This window comes from Bombus vancouverensis, chromosome 9 (assembly GCF_051014615.1).
Source record: "Bombus vancouverensis nearcticus chromosome 9, iyBomVanc1_principal, whole genome shotgun sequence".
NCBI classification, from domain to species: Eukaryota; Metazoa; Arthropoda; class Insecta; order Hymenoptera; family Apidae; genus Bombus; species Bombus vancouverensis.
Window position 1 is genome coordinate 6,106,815 of NC_134919.1, and position 18,637 is coordinate 6,125,451.

Below are 18,637 nucleotides of genomic sequence, written 5' to 3' on the forward strand. Positions count from 1 at the left end.
CAAAAGCTTATCATCGTGTACTAGAGGATCTAACGTAGGTACGATTCAGTGATTTCAATTCAACTTTTGTGCGAAACTTTTCCACGAAACGCCACTATATTCGGACGAATGCAAATAGTTAATTCTTCGATAAATTTTAATAATCGTTATTTGGTAATTAAATAAATGTTATTTGGTAATTTGTTATTAGATAAACGTTGTTCTATTGTAATTGAAATCGTAGGTTTCGTTGAAAATCCAGTCCAAAGTATACTTCCTTCGTAATATTCTAAGTCCAAAATCCACAAAGGATCCTAAAAAATATCACTGAAACAACTCGGAACATGATCTGAGAAAACGTAGGAACGACAAAAGATAGCAATATTTAGAGAAGAAAATTCGAATGCAACGTGTAAAGCTGACAGGGGAACGGATGAAAAAACGTCCAAAATTAGGAAGATACGCCAGAGGAGATAGGAAAGGTAAATGGAAGGGAGGGGAAAAAAAGGGAAAGACCAAATAAGATAAGGAGATGAGAGGGAACAAGTTTGAGGTGGAAGAAGAGTAAAATTGCAGGGGAAAGAGAAACGGCGAACAAGAAAGACACGAACAAAGAGGTGGGAGGGATAGAATGTCGAAGGTAGGACTTTGACCGGCCGTTGCCCCTGATGCAGTCGCCTCCAGCCAGCAAACTCAACGGATCCTGCAAAGAAAATTCTGTCCTCTGACTTCTCCATTCGTACATGTTACTTATTTACACGCATTATACATTCAGTTCCATCGTTCTTGGCCTGTTTGTTACTGTCTGCTTGGCTGTTCATTTGTAGCATACAAAAACCATAAATCAGTTATAATGTAATTTCTAATTACTGCTTACATAATTCAGTTTCATTTTTTTCATGCGAAGATTGATTCATAACGAGCGATAATAAATGTTGCCTTGCTTTTTGTAACCTTTTAATCCTCTTTTTCTTTACATATGTATTTAGATCGTTGAATACATAAAGAAGGAATTTAATGGAAATACAATTCTTACACTGGTTGATTCTTTATGTCCTAATATAGACGTGATTTAATAATGATCGAAAATTAGTAAAGAATTGTTTCTCAAAGCTTCCCGCTAATTATTTCTGTAACGTCATAAACAATGATTTTCTTTATCTTAGTATTTCCATTCAATGTTATCAACATTATTTTTATTTCGAATATTTAATGATCACACCTCGAATGTTTACCGTCACACTAATTGTGTGTCCTACCTGAAGATAGCGAACATGGATTCCCTTTTTTTATAATCATCTTTTCGTAATACCTGGATCATATTGTTTTTGTTCTGGCAGCTGAACAAAGACATTGTTTCACGTTTTGCTGCATTCTTATTTATTATGAATACGTGACCATATGATATATACAATACCACCATTTTACACATTTTTGTACTGCTCAATATTACAGACATTTTAAGAAACAAAGTCATATTGGAAAATATTTTCGTAATGTCTGATCTTTTGATATTGAATCAAATTCTTCGAAATTAATTTACCATTAAATTTACTTATAAAATTTGCTGTAAAAAGTGATTAAGAAAATAACCGGAGGATAAATCTAGGATGACCCGCGGACGCAAGATAATGACTCAATTTTACGTTAAGGATGAGATTTAAATTACTAATCGGCAAAATGAGAATAATCTTCGTGTCCCCTGATACAATAACGCGAACAGAGGGAACCGAAATTAGTTGGACCTCGAGCGTCGAGGTCCGTTTCCATGATCGTCAATCCCGAAGCAGTGTACATGCATGTGCAACGAACCCTCTGGAGATCGCATAGTTTTAATAAATTCCATCGATAGGGATCATGCAGGGTCATGAAAGCTTAATCGAAGGTCGTAGTGGGACGATATTTCTATTAGCGAAATACCATGATACATTTCTAGTTTGAAATTTCTATTATTAAATCGAAATTTTATATCATCCCAAGAGATTAATTTTTACGATTCAATTTTTCCACTTTATTTAACTTTGCAATCAACTTAAGCTATTATTAAAATATAATTAGAAAATTAGATATTTCGCAGAATTATCCTAGGATTAGTAATTCATAAAGTGTAAATATTTCTGTTATTCACTCCGTATTAGTCACAATTTTTCAAATTATTCCTCTTTACGTATAGTAAATAAAACTAGTCATAAAACTACGAAAATACAGAGCTGTACTTAATCCCTATATAATATATAGCATTTAACTGATCTACGTTTATCAGTACATAGCAAGATAATACAAACTCCATTCGATCCTTACATATAATAGTAAGATAACCAACGGACACGTTGGACAACTTTGGACGCGTTAAATTAGTCGAATTATTTTTTAATTACTTAACGTTGTTTATTCAATTATTCCACGTTTCTCAAAAACATATTCGTATGTCATACAGAAATTGCGCTATGGCGGTTATTAATTATCTTTATTGAAAAAATTAATAGTAAACGACAAGCTAATTGTGAGATATAAGTCTTATAAACCGAACAATTAATTAAAATTACCGCTATCTTTAACACACGAGTTCCTTTTCCCCGTGAACGACTTTACTTACCCATCATAACCTATAGCATAAAATTAATTAAAGCATTATACGTGGGTAATCTCGACGGAAGGAGGCGCGATCCTGAAATTCAGGAATCATGGAAAGCATTGATTACTCGCTGACGTTTTATTTGTTTAATCCCATAGAACAATTTTACGAAAATATAGGATTATTCTGGCAGTACATTGTCGATCCTCGAAGAAACATGATGAGAACGCATATATATGTCAAAAGAAAGTTAATTCACAAAGTGTGCGCTGTTCCTGTAATAGAAAATTTTATAAAAACACATTTTTTTGTCGCAACAGCGTTAACATACATTTTTCGTCTTACTATAGTAAGTAGTAACTACCATTATCAACGAGTAAAGAACAGGATATTAATAATAGGGAAAAAAATAACATATCAATTGTCATTACTAATCAATTATCACTCGTTCTTCCAGCAAGTCAACTAGCTGGGTTCTTTATAATTCTATATATATATATATATATAATATATATTTTTCTTCATATATAATAATTGTTTCTCATATCTTATCGCTTCTACAGGCACGAGGAAGCACGTGCATACAACGTACATGTATGATTATAGTAGATATACATATTACGTTCCTGCACTAAGCAGCATGGACATTCATTAGAATAGAACAATGCACCAACACTATTACTATCTACGAATGCGATTCCATCACTCATTACACCATATGCATATGAAATAGGCACTTTTCTTTCTTCCTCCCGATTATTTTATAATAACAATTTCAACGCTAATCTCTACTACTCTCGTAGACTTATCGTATTTAACACGTTCCGTGCCACGTAAGCTTAAAAGGCAAAGTTGTTTTTCCACATAAAAATTGAAGGGCAAGCATCTATCGTGCGTTAGAGTAATATCCATTAGAGGAAAATAGAGATTTTACTGATACGCTAATACATATTAATAGTTTGTACGTTCTTATTAAGCAATTTTGTTGTGCGTTTAATAGCTTTAATTTATTAATTATCATCGATGACTAATAAGCTATGTAGAAAGGAACGTGTTAATTAGTTACAGCCTTTGGAGTACTCTTGGTTCCTCGAGGAAGTTTGATCGAATACTCGGCGTCCAAAGGCACTGGAACTAAAACATAGCTTCTCAGCGTCTTTTGATTCTTCAAATTCCAGTGAGTTATCATAAACGATTTAATGTATTTCGACAAGAAAAGAAGTAAATTGCAGAACTTTTTTCTTACTCTCAACTTCTCTGAATCAGAAAATTAAATATATGTCTGTGTATATGTGTGCGTGAGAAGATAACGACTATGATTATTAAAATTATCAATATAAAAAAGTAAACGGGAGTAAACTGACGGTTTATAAAGAAAAGGAACAAACACCTCTGGGGAGATATTATGCGAACGAAATTAATCAAAATCGAAAAGGGAACACTGGCATGAAAAGCAAGAGAGAAGGAAGTATATATATAACATATTTATATGTATAATATATATACATATATGTATATATATGTATATATATATATATATATATATGTAATAAGTGTAATGAGAGAAAGTTCTAAATTCTATTCACGTGTACAATCCTAAATATGATAGATACAAAATACAAAAATCACGATGATGTGGAGTGTTTCGATTACTTGGCAGTCTTACTTTGAGCATGGATCCCTCAAGAAGAATTACATATTACTACATTTGACAATGAGAATTGGTATGCGAAAAACGATTATCTGAGCTCTCAAGCTCGCGCGCACGTTTTCCATTTCTTCCCTTTTAAATTCTTACCAGCTAAACGTACGTTATCTTTATTGTCTTTTATTTCTTCTTAAAATAGTCTTTTTCTCGCGTCTATTCCTTTTTTTCTTTAGAATTTCACTTAGGTCGCATATAAAGGACGGTATTACAATAATTCCGACAGTAACGACAATTTTAAGGTAGTAGTTTCAAACGTTTCAAATAGGAGAAACGGAAATGATGGACGAGCAAAAGTAACACTAAGAAAGGATGGAGAAAAAGAAATCTACGTATGTTCATCGATGAAAGTCTGTAGACTTTTTTTGACGCTTATTCTGTTCTTTCTTTTGGTCCCTCCATGTATAGTAAAATATATATATATATAAATGTATATAACATTCTAATTATCGCAATGAGTTAAAAGTATTAATAGAGAAAAAGCAAGCGAAAATAAACGTTCAAAGGAAATTTTTCGTTACAGCATTTTTTCTTTCTAAACTACCCGTCTGCATGGCTGCCCTTCTCCCTCTCACTCGATCTCATTCACTCTTCTCTCTCTCGTGCGTGCTCTTTCCCTCTTTTTCTCCTCTTCTCATTTATTTCGGACTCCCTCTTTCTATATATATATATAATATAAATTTATATATATTCTCTATTTTATAAGATATTCTACAATGTACAAGATGTACGCCTACGATATGAGAAAATAATAATATGGTAAGCAGAAAAATTACATTTCTAGGAAGACGAAGCGACGCGTCGTTCGATTCTCGAACGAAGAGTGGGGTCGATGAGGGACCATTTAATCTTCGCGACAAACCTGCACAACCCGACTTTTCGATTTCTCCTTCTCTCGTGCATTGTTTCATCCAACAATAAGAGAAAAAAAAAATAGCAAAGAATAATGGAAGGACGCATCCATTCGAAGCAAATAAAAAAAAGCAAAGGCGCTTGTTCTAAAAGAAAAAAAAGAAGACAAAAAGAGATGAAATGGAAAAAAATGCCGAGAAAAGGAGAATGGCAAGAGAAATGAAAATGTCGTGTCGTCTCCCATTTTATATCACACAATCGAAGTTTCTCTCTACAAAGCCTCCATGTCTCGGAGCAATTTAATACTTGTAAGCTCTTTCTCCCTCTATCTCGCATGTGTATAGGTATATAGTTATATATGCGCGTGTGTGTATGTACGATATGTATAATATATATACACACACATATACATCCTCGTTATATTTGTGCTACCAATGCTTGTAGATTTATCGAGCGATATCGACCGAGCAGATGGGAAACATTATTTTCGCGAATAAAAACGATGACGTTAGAAAAATGAAAGCAAATATAAGGTATTCGTCTTATTGTTTCTTAATATCGATAACGATATCACGGAACAGCATGGCGCAATTTTTGACATTGTGTACATTGGATTGTAAATTAGATTTAGTTACAAAAATGTGTAGTATTAAAAAAGATACTAAAAGGAAAAAACAATGATCTATGGATGATATCGAAGTCAAAGGATTCAAGGAAATTACGTGACGAGGCTATGAATAGGATCGAACATGTATCTATGGTCGCTAGCTATCGACAGAAACTGTTGATAGTCTCGTGTATACTGTAGTGCAGATGGAAATGAATGTATTGTTTAACTGTTTAACTAAAAAAAAAAAAAGAGAGAGAGATAGAGAAAGAGGAGAGAGAGAGAGAGAGACAAAAAAGAAAAATGATTAATTTCTTCATTTGCTTCGCTTGATATGTTATGTTAAACAGAACTTGCACTTCCGATCGAGAATTATCATGTCACGATCGGTAAGGCAACTCACTTTACACGTATGCCAAATGAACTACGAAAAATTTGTCCAAAATTGTTGGAATGCACGTATACGTCCCATATATATGTTACAGATACGAAAAATAAACGTAATTCAAAATGGCTTTCGATCTTCAAATAACTACATTAATGAAAATACGGTAAACTACAACTTGATTCGACTCGACTAATCGGATCTGTTGATGAATCGAATAGTAAAAACGAAGAAGCGGGGGAAAAGAAAAGAAAAAAGAGGAATTCTAAGAATGTATGTAAGAAACTAGACGGATTCTTTGCCCTGTAGCTTCGTGGCAAGATCGACGACGAGCTGCTGGTACACCACAGGATCTATGTTCTTGCCGAGCTGATAAAGAACGAACCAGTCACCGATCTGGCACTTCTCAGCGATGGTTCCGATATGCTCCGGCTTGGAGAGGCGCGATCGGGCACGCAAGAGCACTAAGCGAAGTTTCGGCCCGGCTACTACCGCGGCACGGTACGCCAGGGTCAAACCGCTCAACACCGACAGGATGATGAACCAGAACCAGAGGAACACGTATATCTTCTCGTTGACGATGTTTAACGGTAACACGCAGAGACCATCGAATTTCTGCACCGTACCGGACGCACCATATTTGTGGAAGGTACATTTGGTCACTTTCGGGAATACCCGTGACATCGGGTCGATCCTCTCCTCAGGTTCCATTTCTGTAAATTTCACCACGTCCGAGCCATAGGTGGTGAACTCGCCATCCAAGAAGAAGTCCATGAAGTAGATCTGGCCGACTACGTTAACGAAATTTAGCACTTCGCAGAGGAAGAAACGGAATGCGTAAAAATTCTGAGTGTGCCAATTCGAAGCGAAATACTCGACTAGTAATTTCCTTCTTTCCGATTTGCATTCGTCGCTCATTACTGGGCAATTTAGGTCTAGAACTAGCATCTTGATTCTACCACCTTCCCAAGTCTTCCACAGGTAACGTGGCACGTAAAACAATATCGCCTGGAAGAACAGCGTGAAGCACACCCACTGATAATATTTGTGGTACTTGATTTCGTCCTCGCCATCGACGTGGGACGCAACACCTGGTTGCACTATGTCTTTGCCGACTACGCCAGTTCGATCAGGGATCGTGAACGTCGAGTAGATCCAACAGTAAGTGTCCATCACGTGAAGCGGTATTTCGTCCACGATACAGTCTATAGGGTCTCCGATATATTGCCTGGACGTGACCAATAACGAAAAAGCAATTAATATGATCACCGTAGCTTTGTAGTGCAGCCGGAAGACATTATTGTCGATGCAAACGTTGTCTAGCTTGAGCAGTCCCTTTACTGAACCGAATACGTCAAACATGGTTGATTATTTTCCTTCGAACAAGTATCACAAGAGAGAAATCGAGCGATTTATCCCAATCGCAAGTTTTACTTTACTATTTACCAATCAAACCGGACACTCGGGTTGTTGATGACCCGCGCGACGTGACGCCGCGCGTCAAGAGGCGTCAAGAAGCGTCCCTGGGCCTCCCTGCACACGCACAAAAACAAACAGCGTTCAAAAAATTCGTTTATCGCGATAATCGTTGTATTTCTATTCGTTACCGATATATCTATCACTGAATAAATTTCGTTTACCGAAATCTCGTTCGAATTTCCGAAAACACGTGTGTTCCGTTCCGATCGTTCCGTGACCACTGCGCGCGTGAGCACGGCTCTACCGCAGCAAAGCGTCACCGAGAGCGGTTGTGTCGTAATGGCTGCGTTCAGAAACGCTCTACGACACGAGCACACGAGGACATGCCGTTCCGTAAGCTGCTTCCTTTTGCTCTTCTCTCTGTCTATCTTCTTCTTCGTCGATTCGCTTCTTCTCTCTTGCGTATGTATACCGTATAACGTCTTATCTCTGTCTCGCTTGCAGATTATACACAGCCTGGTTGGGGACGCTATACTATACGTTTACTTCTGCTGCACACCAAGATTCTATCCCCACTTACGGACACGAGAAAACTCGTCTCTCTTTCTGTCTCTGTCTGTCTTAGGTTCTCTTTCACACTCTTGTCCCTTTACTATAACCTAACCCCACTTTTCGTCTCTTTTAACCGCCGCGTCGGCCCGGATCACAAGAAACTTAGGCCCGTCGTTCGTATAGGTTCGATTGTGCTCGGCTAACATCGGTTCCAACGTTCCAGCGAAACCTCCAGACGCATGTACGCATGCGTAATCGAAAAAGCAACCCACGCCACTCTCGTGTACGATCTTATTTAAATTTAAGGATAATAGCCATGAAATATTTGTTTAGAGCGTTACTATAAACATTTACGCTTACAATAAACGTAGTTTCTTTCGTTTAGTAAATTTCGATTATTTAATCAAAAGTTTAAATGCCGTCTCTTCAATTGAAGGCTTGTGAAGAAAGTTTTGAAAGAATATACGCTGCTTAAATAGAATAACCAGTCAAAAATTGATAATTGTAAATTACTTCTTTATTGGTAATAGTGTCATTTACCTTGTTTTCCATCTCATATCGTTAACTCCATTCTCTTTAGTTATTTGAGTACTACCGTTTTTATATAGCTCAATTTTTATCGAATCGAATATTTTAGAATACAACGGAAATATTTGGCATGCAAATATTTTATAATAATATCATATGCTTGAATTTTATTAAAGCAAAATATACAAGGGGTTTAATTCAACAGGATTATTAAAAAAAGCTCGAAAGAGGTAATCGGAATAACTTGCACTATATGTATTATATGTTTCGTATTACAAATACCAGACTTAACATACCACTTTCTATCTGAAGTTTTGCACCGTTCTAGAATGATACTCTGTAATGAATAGTAATTATCCCTAACAAATAATTTTTATTGACCTCCATTACTCCACGGATTACTTAAATTAAATAAATAGGTAAAAGCTACTTTAATCTCAAATCGATATGTAGATTAATTACTATTTAATCTGAAATCAGCAGACGCTGATAATTAGACAAATTAAATCGCCTTTATAGTAAATTATGTATTATGAGTACACATGATCTGTTCATACACATTAATAGAGGTAGTCAATCACAACCTTATATTCTTTTTATCACGAATATTTGTAATGTTAGTATTATGCTTAAATGTCATTATCTATTTCAGTTATGCTTTATCGATAAAAAGATTCTCTGACATTGCATTCCAGTGAACTCTTTCTATAAATTGATTTTGCTATATCATATCCTTATCTGCAGCTGACGGTAAGTCTCCGGTAACGTAACTGTATCTCTATTTGATTGTCACGGATCTGAATCGTCATTGGCATTCTTGGAAGAATAACTTTAAAATCTGAACATTAATAAATATTAATAAATATTAATAAATACTTACGTCTCTTAATGGCAAACAGATTATTATATATTGTTATATATTGTTATATTAGGTTAGTTATACTGTCTTGCAGATACTACTAGACAAGCATTACAATCACAATTACACTCTTTACTGTCAAAGTATTATGGGATTTATTTTATTTAAGCAAAATTATACAAACAAATACAATTTTAATATATAATATAAATACTATTATACACTTTGTACAAGTATATAAAAAATAAAACCAAGGTCGGTCCTGTGGCGCAACGGATAACGCGTCTGACTACGGATCAGAAGATTCCAGGTTCGAATCCTGGCAGGATCGGAATTTCTTTTTTCCTAAAACATATTTCATCCCTTAAATGATAGAATCAATATAATTTTAGGTCAACTGTACTAAACAATTAATTATTTTTATAATCCGATAATGCATTTCTTTTTCTTTATATCTCACAAACAATGTCTCAAATATATTTTTTTTCTTTTCTTTTCTTTTCTTTTCTTTTCTTTTCTTTTCTTTTCTTTTCTTTTCTTTTCTTTTCTTTTCTTTTCTTTTCTTTTCTTTTCTTTTCTTTTCTTTTTTTCTTTTCTTTTTTCTTTTCTTTTTTCTTTTCTTTTTTCTTTTCTTTTTTCTTTTCTTTTTTCTTTTCTTTTTTCTTTTCTTTTTTCTTTTCTTTTTTCTTTTCTTTTTTCTTTTCTTTTTTCTTTTCTTTTTTCTTTTCTTTTTTCTTTTCTTTTTTCTTTTCTTTTTTCTTTTCTTTTCTTTTTTCTTTTCTTGTTTTCTTTTTTCTTTTCTTTTTTCTTTTCTTTTTTCTTTTCTTTTTTCTTTTCTTTTCTTTTCTTTTCTTTTTCTTTTTTTTTTTTTTTCAAAATTAAAGCACTGACATCTTACAAGAAATACATTTGTTATATATCTATCTTTACTGGATTATTCATGCCATCTTAAGCTGAAAGCAGTCGGATAAAATAGAACAACTATTTTGTTTCATAGTTGATCATGAATTGTATTAGAAAATGCTTTGGATATTCAAATTGCGAGTCAAAACATTTTTATCGAGAAAGTTCATTTCCCTGTCTTAACCTTAACCATTCATTTTCAGTCTCTTCTAACAATACAAATCGCAGTTTGACTGTACTTTCTCTTACTGATTAACTGTTAAGCAGGTAAACCTTAGTTATTCGAAAAGCTTAAGAGAAGGGTCGGCGATAGAATGCAGATACGCGTGGAAACGTCTATAGTCAGTACGATCTTCAGCAATACATGTCATACCTACTCAATTCGGAATGACTTGAAGGAATATATTATGATATCTAGTTCGCGAACAAATGCCGGAATCGCTGCTATTAATAGCCACGGGCCGATCCTGAATTCCAACGAAGGTAACACGATATAGAAGGATATCTACTTAATGCCCTGGAAACTAATTGGAAGCGAGCGTAGTCGGTGGGTCAAATAAATTAACCCAGTATGCACACGAAAACCGGTTGCAAGACAGTGTAAACCGAGGACTATCAAGGCAAGTACGAAGACGTTCCTTCACAAGGAATCTTTAAATTGACAGAATAATTCTGCTTTTATGTCGTTCAAGTATCGAATTACTAATCTAATCTTTTCCCTTATTATTAATGATTCAGTAAAAATATACCAAACATTACTTCTTCAAATAGTTTCAAATTAAACATAACTTTATAGGTAACATCTTTTGTTCGAGGAAATGATTTCATTGCGAATGGGAATCGTGAAGATAGATGGATCGAATAATGATTTAAGAATGCATGAAGGTTCGATGATCGTTCGTCACTGGCCTGGATTATACCGCTGCTTGCATTTTATTGTGCATTACTCAGCTCTCTCGAACGAAATATCCGTTGAACCGACGGATTTTTGACTGAAAAAGGTTTCTCTTACCTGTGGTCTGTGGGTAGGCGTTGACGTGGCACGATACTCGATACATCAGCTGCTGCAGACCTACCTGTGACTTCTCCGTGGAGAATGGCGCGCGTTACAGAAGAGTGGGGCCAAAATGAAGGGACCGGTTTTTCTGGTTTTCAATATCTTCGACCCTCATACTCTATTCTTGTTACTTTCGTCACGATCGTGCTATAGGATATGTATGTATGTGTAAAATATGTATTTTGAACGTATGTATATATATAGTATACATATTTACTATATTTCATTCCCATTTTACGCCCTCCTTTACCAAACATAATTTTTCAACTTATTCACTTTTGCTTTAACTGAGATACAGGATTGTCGAGTTATTCTAAAATTTTCTAGCACCCGAGAGAAAAAAATCGTCTCAACTCATGCTGTATACGATTGAGCTATAACGAAGGGGACATATAGCGTCTGATATTGATCACATTGTTTATGTTTCCTTACTTAATGAATTAATATCGTTCCACTAAAAATTCAAATGTACATATATACTTATGTATATTTAATGATTGTTTTACTTGAAATACAATTAGTGAGATTCCTTTTTAGAAATATTTATACCAGGAAATATTACATAAAAGGTCAAATCTTTCCAATATGTTTAATTAATTAATTAAAAATATTTTTATTTATTTATTTATCTATGATCATATTGTAAACTTATAATAAAATTAAAATGTGTTCATGTAAATCAAACTATGGTATAAATTGAGATAAACTTGAGCGTAAATAGGATAATCAGTCACTTAAATATGTAACATTCCGAATGCTTACTCTATGTTGCATGAGTGTTACTATCATGAATAAAATTATGTAAATGACCAGAATCCTTCAATCATTGACAGAAGGCTTAATTGTAAAATTATTATCTTAAAATTCTATTAAATTAAATTAAATTAAATTAAATTAAATTAAAATTCTATAAGTTTTAATGAATAATCGACTTAAATTTTGCTTTCATTGTGCAAATCGTATCATCCAATTCCTAGAAGTGAAAGTACATAATTATGTATTGCAATCTGTTGTAAGTTTCATAGTCATGCGCATGTAACAGTAGCGCAATCTACAATCAAGGGACAGTCACGATATTTAATACTAGAGTTTCAAAGAATGTACAAGTAATTTTTATTACATGACGGAACATTCAGTGAATTATATCGCAACTGTTGAAATAAACTGATAAATCGCATCCTTTTAGTTAAAACTCATTATCTGTTTAACGATATCGTGAATTTTATCAAAAATTCGACGACGTGATGTTAAAGAGAGTGTCTCCAATAAGAACATAGTTATCGTTACAGTTAAATTTTTCTTGTTTGAAGTTGGGACGTATACATGAATATATGGATTAAAGATGTCTATTTCGGTAACTACTAATCGATTCCTTATGGTGTTAATGAATTCTCATTACTATTTATTCAGAATTGCATTTGTTTGGTTTTAGGAACAGGAGATACTATATAGTCCCAGCAAATGGAGTAAGAGGTTCGATCAAATGCAAATATTATCAAATTATTATAAATTTGCTAAAAAGGGTAAGTTGAAATTAACATGAAATCGAATTAAAGTAAACAATAATTTATTTATATTATTATAGTTACCGATGATGCTCGTAAAAATTGTAAATGCGAATTAAATATTCCGTATGGAACAACAGAACGAACTAAATATGATATCTATGGAGTTGACTTGCCCAAAGGTATGTTATTCATGTTACGCATGTACGCATATTAAAGGTTTTAAATTTTCAGTTTGTTTCAGTTTTTTGCAGTGTAAATAATTTTAAATATTTCACTTTAGCTTACTTCCATTATGGTATTTTGAACAATACATGTTTCTTCCAGATTCCCCCATATTTATATTCATTCACGGTGGTTATTGGCAAGAAGGTAGCAAAGATTTTGCTGCATTTACAGTCCCTGTCTTTGTTAATAAAGGAATTAAAGTAATAACCATTGGCTACGATTTATGTCCTAATGGTAAACTGTATTTCTTTCACATTTCTATCTTTCTCTAGATACAAAATTTTAAAAAAACATTTAAAAAATATTTTAATTAATATTTATATTATATTTTAGTCAAATTTGGGGATATAATATCTCAGATAAAAATAGCGATTAAACATATATTAAACTATGCATCGAATCTCGAATGTCGGTAAGATGCACATAATACTTACATGATAATTTTGTTAATTTATAATATAATGATAAAATTGGGTGGATTCTTATAGGAATGTTTGGCTCTCTGGTCATAGCGCTGGCGCACATTTAGCATCCAGCATTTTGTATGATAAATTATGGTTGGATGAAATGACGAAAAACGGATACTTAAATCTACTAAAAGGTATCGTGTTAATAGGAGGCGTTTATAATTTGAATCCCCTGCTCGATACGAATATTGTTACGCCTTTGAAACTTACAAAGTAAATATCTGAATACTTATATAGACTATTTACTTTAGTTCATAATAATATGTAACATATATGTTTTAGAGATGAAATCAACACATATAGCTTTACCACTCTTGATACCAAAAATAACACACTCATCCAAGGGTTGAAAGTTATTGTAACTATTGGGGAATGTGATTCACCAGGACTTATTAATGAATCACGCGAGTGTACTCAGGTACTCGTGTTATTCTAAATAAATAAGTGACAATTTTTTCCTGCTCTAAATAAAAATTTGTAATCTTATATTCTTTTCATTCTAGCAACTTGTTACAATAGTAGACGATGTTCATTATATATTTCTTCGGGGAAATATTGACCATTTTAATATCATGGAAGAACTCACGAATGAAGAATTTATTTTGACAAAAGTGATACTAAATAACATCTTTCATGAATGAAAAAGAATAATTTAATAACATAAAATCAGTAAGAATATAGAAACATAATTTTAATGCGATCAGATAAATTTATAATTAACATATAAAATTTGTATATATATATATATATATATTTTGATATTCGTAAAAAATTTATTTAATGTAATATATCAGTATACTAATACATTGTTGCTAAATTACAAATTGTTTGTAAAAAAGTTATTACGTTTATTTACTCTAGACTGTCTATTGGTCATCTGTCATTTGTTAATTTTGCATAACAATGATCACGACGAACTGCTTTTAACTTTTCTATGAGTCATTTAGATTGTGACGTTGATGAAAATGTCTTTGGACGTTGCAAAGTATTTTCCTTTTGTTTCATGGGTAGCACTATCATTTGATTAGACCGAAGCACAGAACTTGTGCTTTTTTGTTTCATTTGTGAATTCTGTATTTGATTAATATTTGTTTCCTGACTAACTAAATTCGATGATATATTATTTATACTTGTAAATTTTGTATTTTTACCTATTGCTTGTGGCGAAGATATGATCTGACCGCTTCCTAATTTAGTTACATTACGCGAATCCATATTTTTAGTATTCAATCTTACATAATTATTTGTAATATTTTTTACATTAATTATGCTTTTACCTGTTGGTATTACAAATGTCTTGCAGTTACCTTTTACAATAGGAATTACCTGAATAGTACGAACCGAATTTTCTTGTGTAGTATCTTGTGTAAGATCTATTACATTTTTAGCAGTTAATGTCTTTAATGTATCTTCACTTTCATTAGATTCACCTACTTTCTCTTGTCCATCTTTCCACGTAATTGGAGGTTTAGCAAAAGAGCGTACTCGTAACAATGGCTTTTCTTCTGCTTCTTCTGCTTCTTCTGCTTTATCCTCTAGTGACTTGTCATCCATTGGATTTTCACTTATTATATTAGGATCATCCTCTACAACACATATATGTAATAAAATCTACATGTTTTTGTTCATTCTTCAATGATTAACTTTTTTTCATCACTAACCTTTTGTTCTGTCAATAAGAATTTTATTATCTGTTGTGGTTGAGAATGCTATATTAGTTGTAATATTTAAATGCTTTGTCACATTAGGCGCTGATATTGTGTCATTTTGTATTATCGACTCCGATTTAAAATTATTTTTATAATTAGATGTATTCACAAAATCGTTAACTTTTCTTGATTTTAAATTGTCACCCTTATGATCTTTTAATCTATCATTGATTTCTTGTTGGTATATTTCTCCCATTTCTATATCGGAGTTAGCTTCTCCTGTATTAGATTTGGCTTCTGTATTTGTTTTATTTTTAGATGTTTCACTTCTATCAATACTATTCTCATCTTCCGATGAACTACTTTTATCGTTATCTGTATCCAGATTTACATCAATGTCACTAATGCCATTATCGCCAGCCTCATCATTATCATCATCTTCTTCTTCATCATCATTATTTTCTATGCTATCATCATCATCTTCTTCATTCTCTGATCTTTTAGGATGAGTAATCTGATCTTTCATTTCTTCTTGTTTCTTTACATATTCCTCAAATGTATCTGATAGTTTCTTCTCACCAATTCTCTTGTTCTGCATTAATTTTTCAGCTAATTCCATATCCTTTAATGCAGGATCATCTTCTTTATTTTCAAGAAATAATGAAAATGTATCCCAATAATCATTGCGTCTACACCTTTGCAAATGTTCTCCTAAATCAATGAACGCCTTTTTTGCTATAAAAATTAACAATACATAAAGATTAAATTTAATTATTTAAATTATAGTAATTACTAGTGAAATTATAATAACTTACCAATCTCACGCAGTTTTTTATTATTCAAACCTAAATTATTTGTATCATTACATCTTGTCACGCATTGTAAAATATCATTGTAATCTGGGAAAATTAGTGCTCTTGTAAAATCACCAATTTTTTTCAATTTGTTTCTTTTTGATATTTTAGAATTAATGAAACTTGTAATAGCATTATTTACAACAACAATACTAGTTGTACTGAAGTCTTTTGGTCTTAGATATTGCCGTTCTGCATCAATATTTTCTCCAGTATATTCACAGTACTTATTATACAGTTCCACCATTCGATGTTTATATTTTTCTAATTTTATATAATTACTATTTTCTTCATCATCAAAATCTACTTCTAATTCTTCAAAATGTTTTATATACTTTTCACATTTTTTCATTGCATTTAAAATTTTTCTAATTTTCTTTTCTGTAGCAAGTTCTTTTTTTTGTTCTTCTTCATTATCTGCGCTAGTCAACAACATTTCGTTATCATTAATTATACTATTACTAGTTTGTGTCATATTTGGACACATTCCAGTAGATGCATTGGAATTATTTAGTTTACAATCTCTATTTGTTTTGTTTACATCAGAAAAATAATCTCTATTTGATAATAATGTCGACTTTCCTTTACAGCAGTTTTTCATTTCATTCATTACTTCAGCTATATATATGTAAAGTTTACAATTACTCTCCATTATGTCATTTCTCTTTCGATTTAAAAAATTATTGAAAGCTTCAGAATGAGCATATACAGGATCCAACTGTTCATAACGTCTTTTTAATTTATTAACAATCTTTTTCATATCATCAGAACGATCTTTCTGTAAACATAAACTAATAAACATAGAGAATATATCCTGTTCCATAGAAGAAATAGTTTTCTTCTCCTTTACAACCAACTGTGGTTTCAATAATATTTTATTTTCTTCTCTTCCTTTTTCTGTTTCTTCCTCCTCCTTCACATTACATGCTTTAACATTAGGTTCTTGAGAATTAACTTGAGAATTTTTGTCAATACAAGAACTATCAACATTTTCTATTTCAGATGCTTTTCTTTTACGTCTTTTTACTGCTTCATTGTCACACAAGGAAGCTTCTACTCTTATAGTAGTTATTAAGAAGTTAGAATGGGAGTTATGATTATCTTTTACTAATTTGATAACTGACCTTTGTGTTTCATCAGTTTTATTCTGAAACAATAACATTTTGAACTCTAAATGTCTTTCAACATGTTCATAACTTATTAAGCATAGATACATCACATTAGAATTGCTAAGAATTTACAGTTCACATAATTATATATATTTTAATGTAACAAGATATACGAACCTGTCTTGCATCTTCATCATCATCTGATGAGATACAAATAATGTCATTCTCCTTACTAACCATATTTATTATTTTATGAAAAAGTTAGATTATAATATTACAATACATGACATCCATCGCTTATCTTGCTGACAAAAAACGATAATATAACGATTAATTCTATTACAATTGCGTCAAAAGCCTTTCATTGTGTATACATACTAGCGTTTGTTTAAAAGTATATACACGTTTCTATTTAGCCTGCTATAACATCACCTTATTTTTGTTTCCACTTTAACAGTATAGATAAATTTGATTAAGTAAAACTAAAAGTATGCAATTCAATATTGATTTAGATGTTTTCATTGAAATCTTTATCTTTAAAGGTTAACAGTTGAAGAAAAATTCGAAATTGTATTCTTAAAAATAAATAATTCTTATATACTATATTTACAACGTTACAATTAATTATTAGCCTTTAGGGACTTTACTTCCTCACGTTACATACCACCTTAATCACGCAACTTTAAGTTTTATTGGAAAAACTTTGTCAAAACAGTCTATAGGAAAGAAAACTTAAGAAAAAATGGAATAACGCCATTCTTCCGCAATTTTGTAAACTATTGTCATAAAGGAAAAAATAAACCAGTAGAAGATGATAATACCTGTTTTAGATAAATTTTATCCAAGAAAGCGACTACATAAAACTTTAGAAAAAAATAAAATAGAATATTAGAATAATTTTTATTGACGTTAGGCGATCAGAATAAAATATAAATTTCCAATATTTCTATAACGATACAATGTTTTACGTTAGTGTTTTTATTACTATTTAAGGTTAATCTAACACTAATTTTAGGGTCAAACCTAAACGATTTTCTCATAGCATTATTAAGTTGGTACGAGTAGAAACTTTAAAATAATAATTAGAAAAACTTATTCGCACAATAAATATCGAAATATTGTACTTGCATCGTACTCTTATTTTTTAATCTTTGAATACGATACATTGTATTGATGAAAATTTAGAATCGAAGTTTTCCTATACATTTTATTTATGTTAATTTCTTGATTATTTCTTTAACTTCTTGCCTCTTAATCCTTAATACTTAGAATCACCAACTAATTATCAGTTTTCTTTCTGTTATCAAAATATATAATAATAATAACCAACGTTATAATATATTAGACATTAAGATATCTCATAACTTAATTAATTATTTATTTCTCTTTTAGAAATGTTAGTAT

At 32.0% G+C, this 18,637-nt stretch overlaps 3 protein-coding genes and 1 non-coding gene across 7 annotated transcripts; 2 read left to right on the top strand and 2 right to left on the bottom strand.

Moving 5' to 3' along the window:
• Nucleotides 1-2,677: 2,677 nt before the first annotated feature.
• Inx2 (innexin 2) lies at nt 2,678-7,875 on the bottom strand. The gene is made up of 2 exons (XM_033346386.2): nt 7,744-7,875; nt 2,678-7,636 (listed from the first exon to the last, which is right to left on the bottom strand). Exon 2 carries the CDS (start codon nt 7,463-7,465, stop codon nt 6,389-6,391), a length of 1,077 nt encoding a protein of 358 aa, XP_033202277.1. The 5' UTR covers nt 7,466-7,636; nt 7,744-7,875; the 3' UTR covers nt 2,678-6,388.
• Nucleotides 7,876-9,719: 1,844 nt separating this feature from the next.
• Nucleotides 9,720-9,792, top strand: TRNAR-ACG (transfer RNA arginine (anticodon ACG)). The gene has a single exon. It is a non-coding gene; the product is annotated as a tRNA-Arg (tRNA).
• A 2,653-nt stretch (nt 9,793-12,445) lies between these two features.
• Nucleotides 12,446-14,286, top strand: KFase (kynurenine formamidase). Its single transcript, XM_033346388.2, has 8 exons — nt 12,446-12,775; nt 12,854-12,944; nt 13,007-13,108; nt 13,254-13,388; nt 13,488-13,566; nt 13,643-13,834; nt 13,904-14,039; nt 14,125-14,286. Exons 1-8 carry the CDS (start codon nt 12,764-12,766, stop codon nt 14,260-14,262), a joined length of 885 nt encoding a protein of 294 aa, XP_033202279.1. The 5' UTR covers nt 12,446-12,763; the 3' UTR covers nt 14,263-14,286.
• An 88-nt stretch (nt 14,287-14,374) lies between these two features.
• On the bottom strand, nt 14,375-18,229 carry Daxx (Daxx-like protein). Of its 4 annotated transcripts, none has more exons than XM_076621627.1 (5): nt 18,055-18,229; nt 17,411-17,534; nt 16,086-17,271; nt 15,283-16,005; nt 14,375-15,207 (listed from the first exon to the last, which is right to left on the bottom strand). In XM_076621627.1, exons 2-5 carry the CDS (start codon nt 17,471-17,473, stop codon nt 14,561-14,563), a joined length of 2,619 nt encoding a protein of 872 aa, XP_076477742.1. In that variant the 5' UTR covers nt 17,474-17,534; nt 18,055-18,229; the 3' UTR covers nt 14,375-14,560. The 4 variants fall into 4 exon arrangements, with proteins under 4 accessions (XP_076477742.1, XP_076477741.1, XP_076477739.1 ...); XM_076621626.1 differs by lacking the exon at nt 18,055-18,229 and adding an exon at nt 17,898-18,018; XM_076621624.1 differs by lacking the exon at nt 18,055-18,229 and adding an exon at nt 17,612-18,012.
• Between the last annotated feature and the right edge of the window lie 408 nt (nt 18,230-18,637).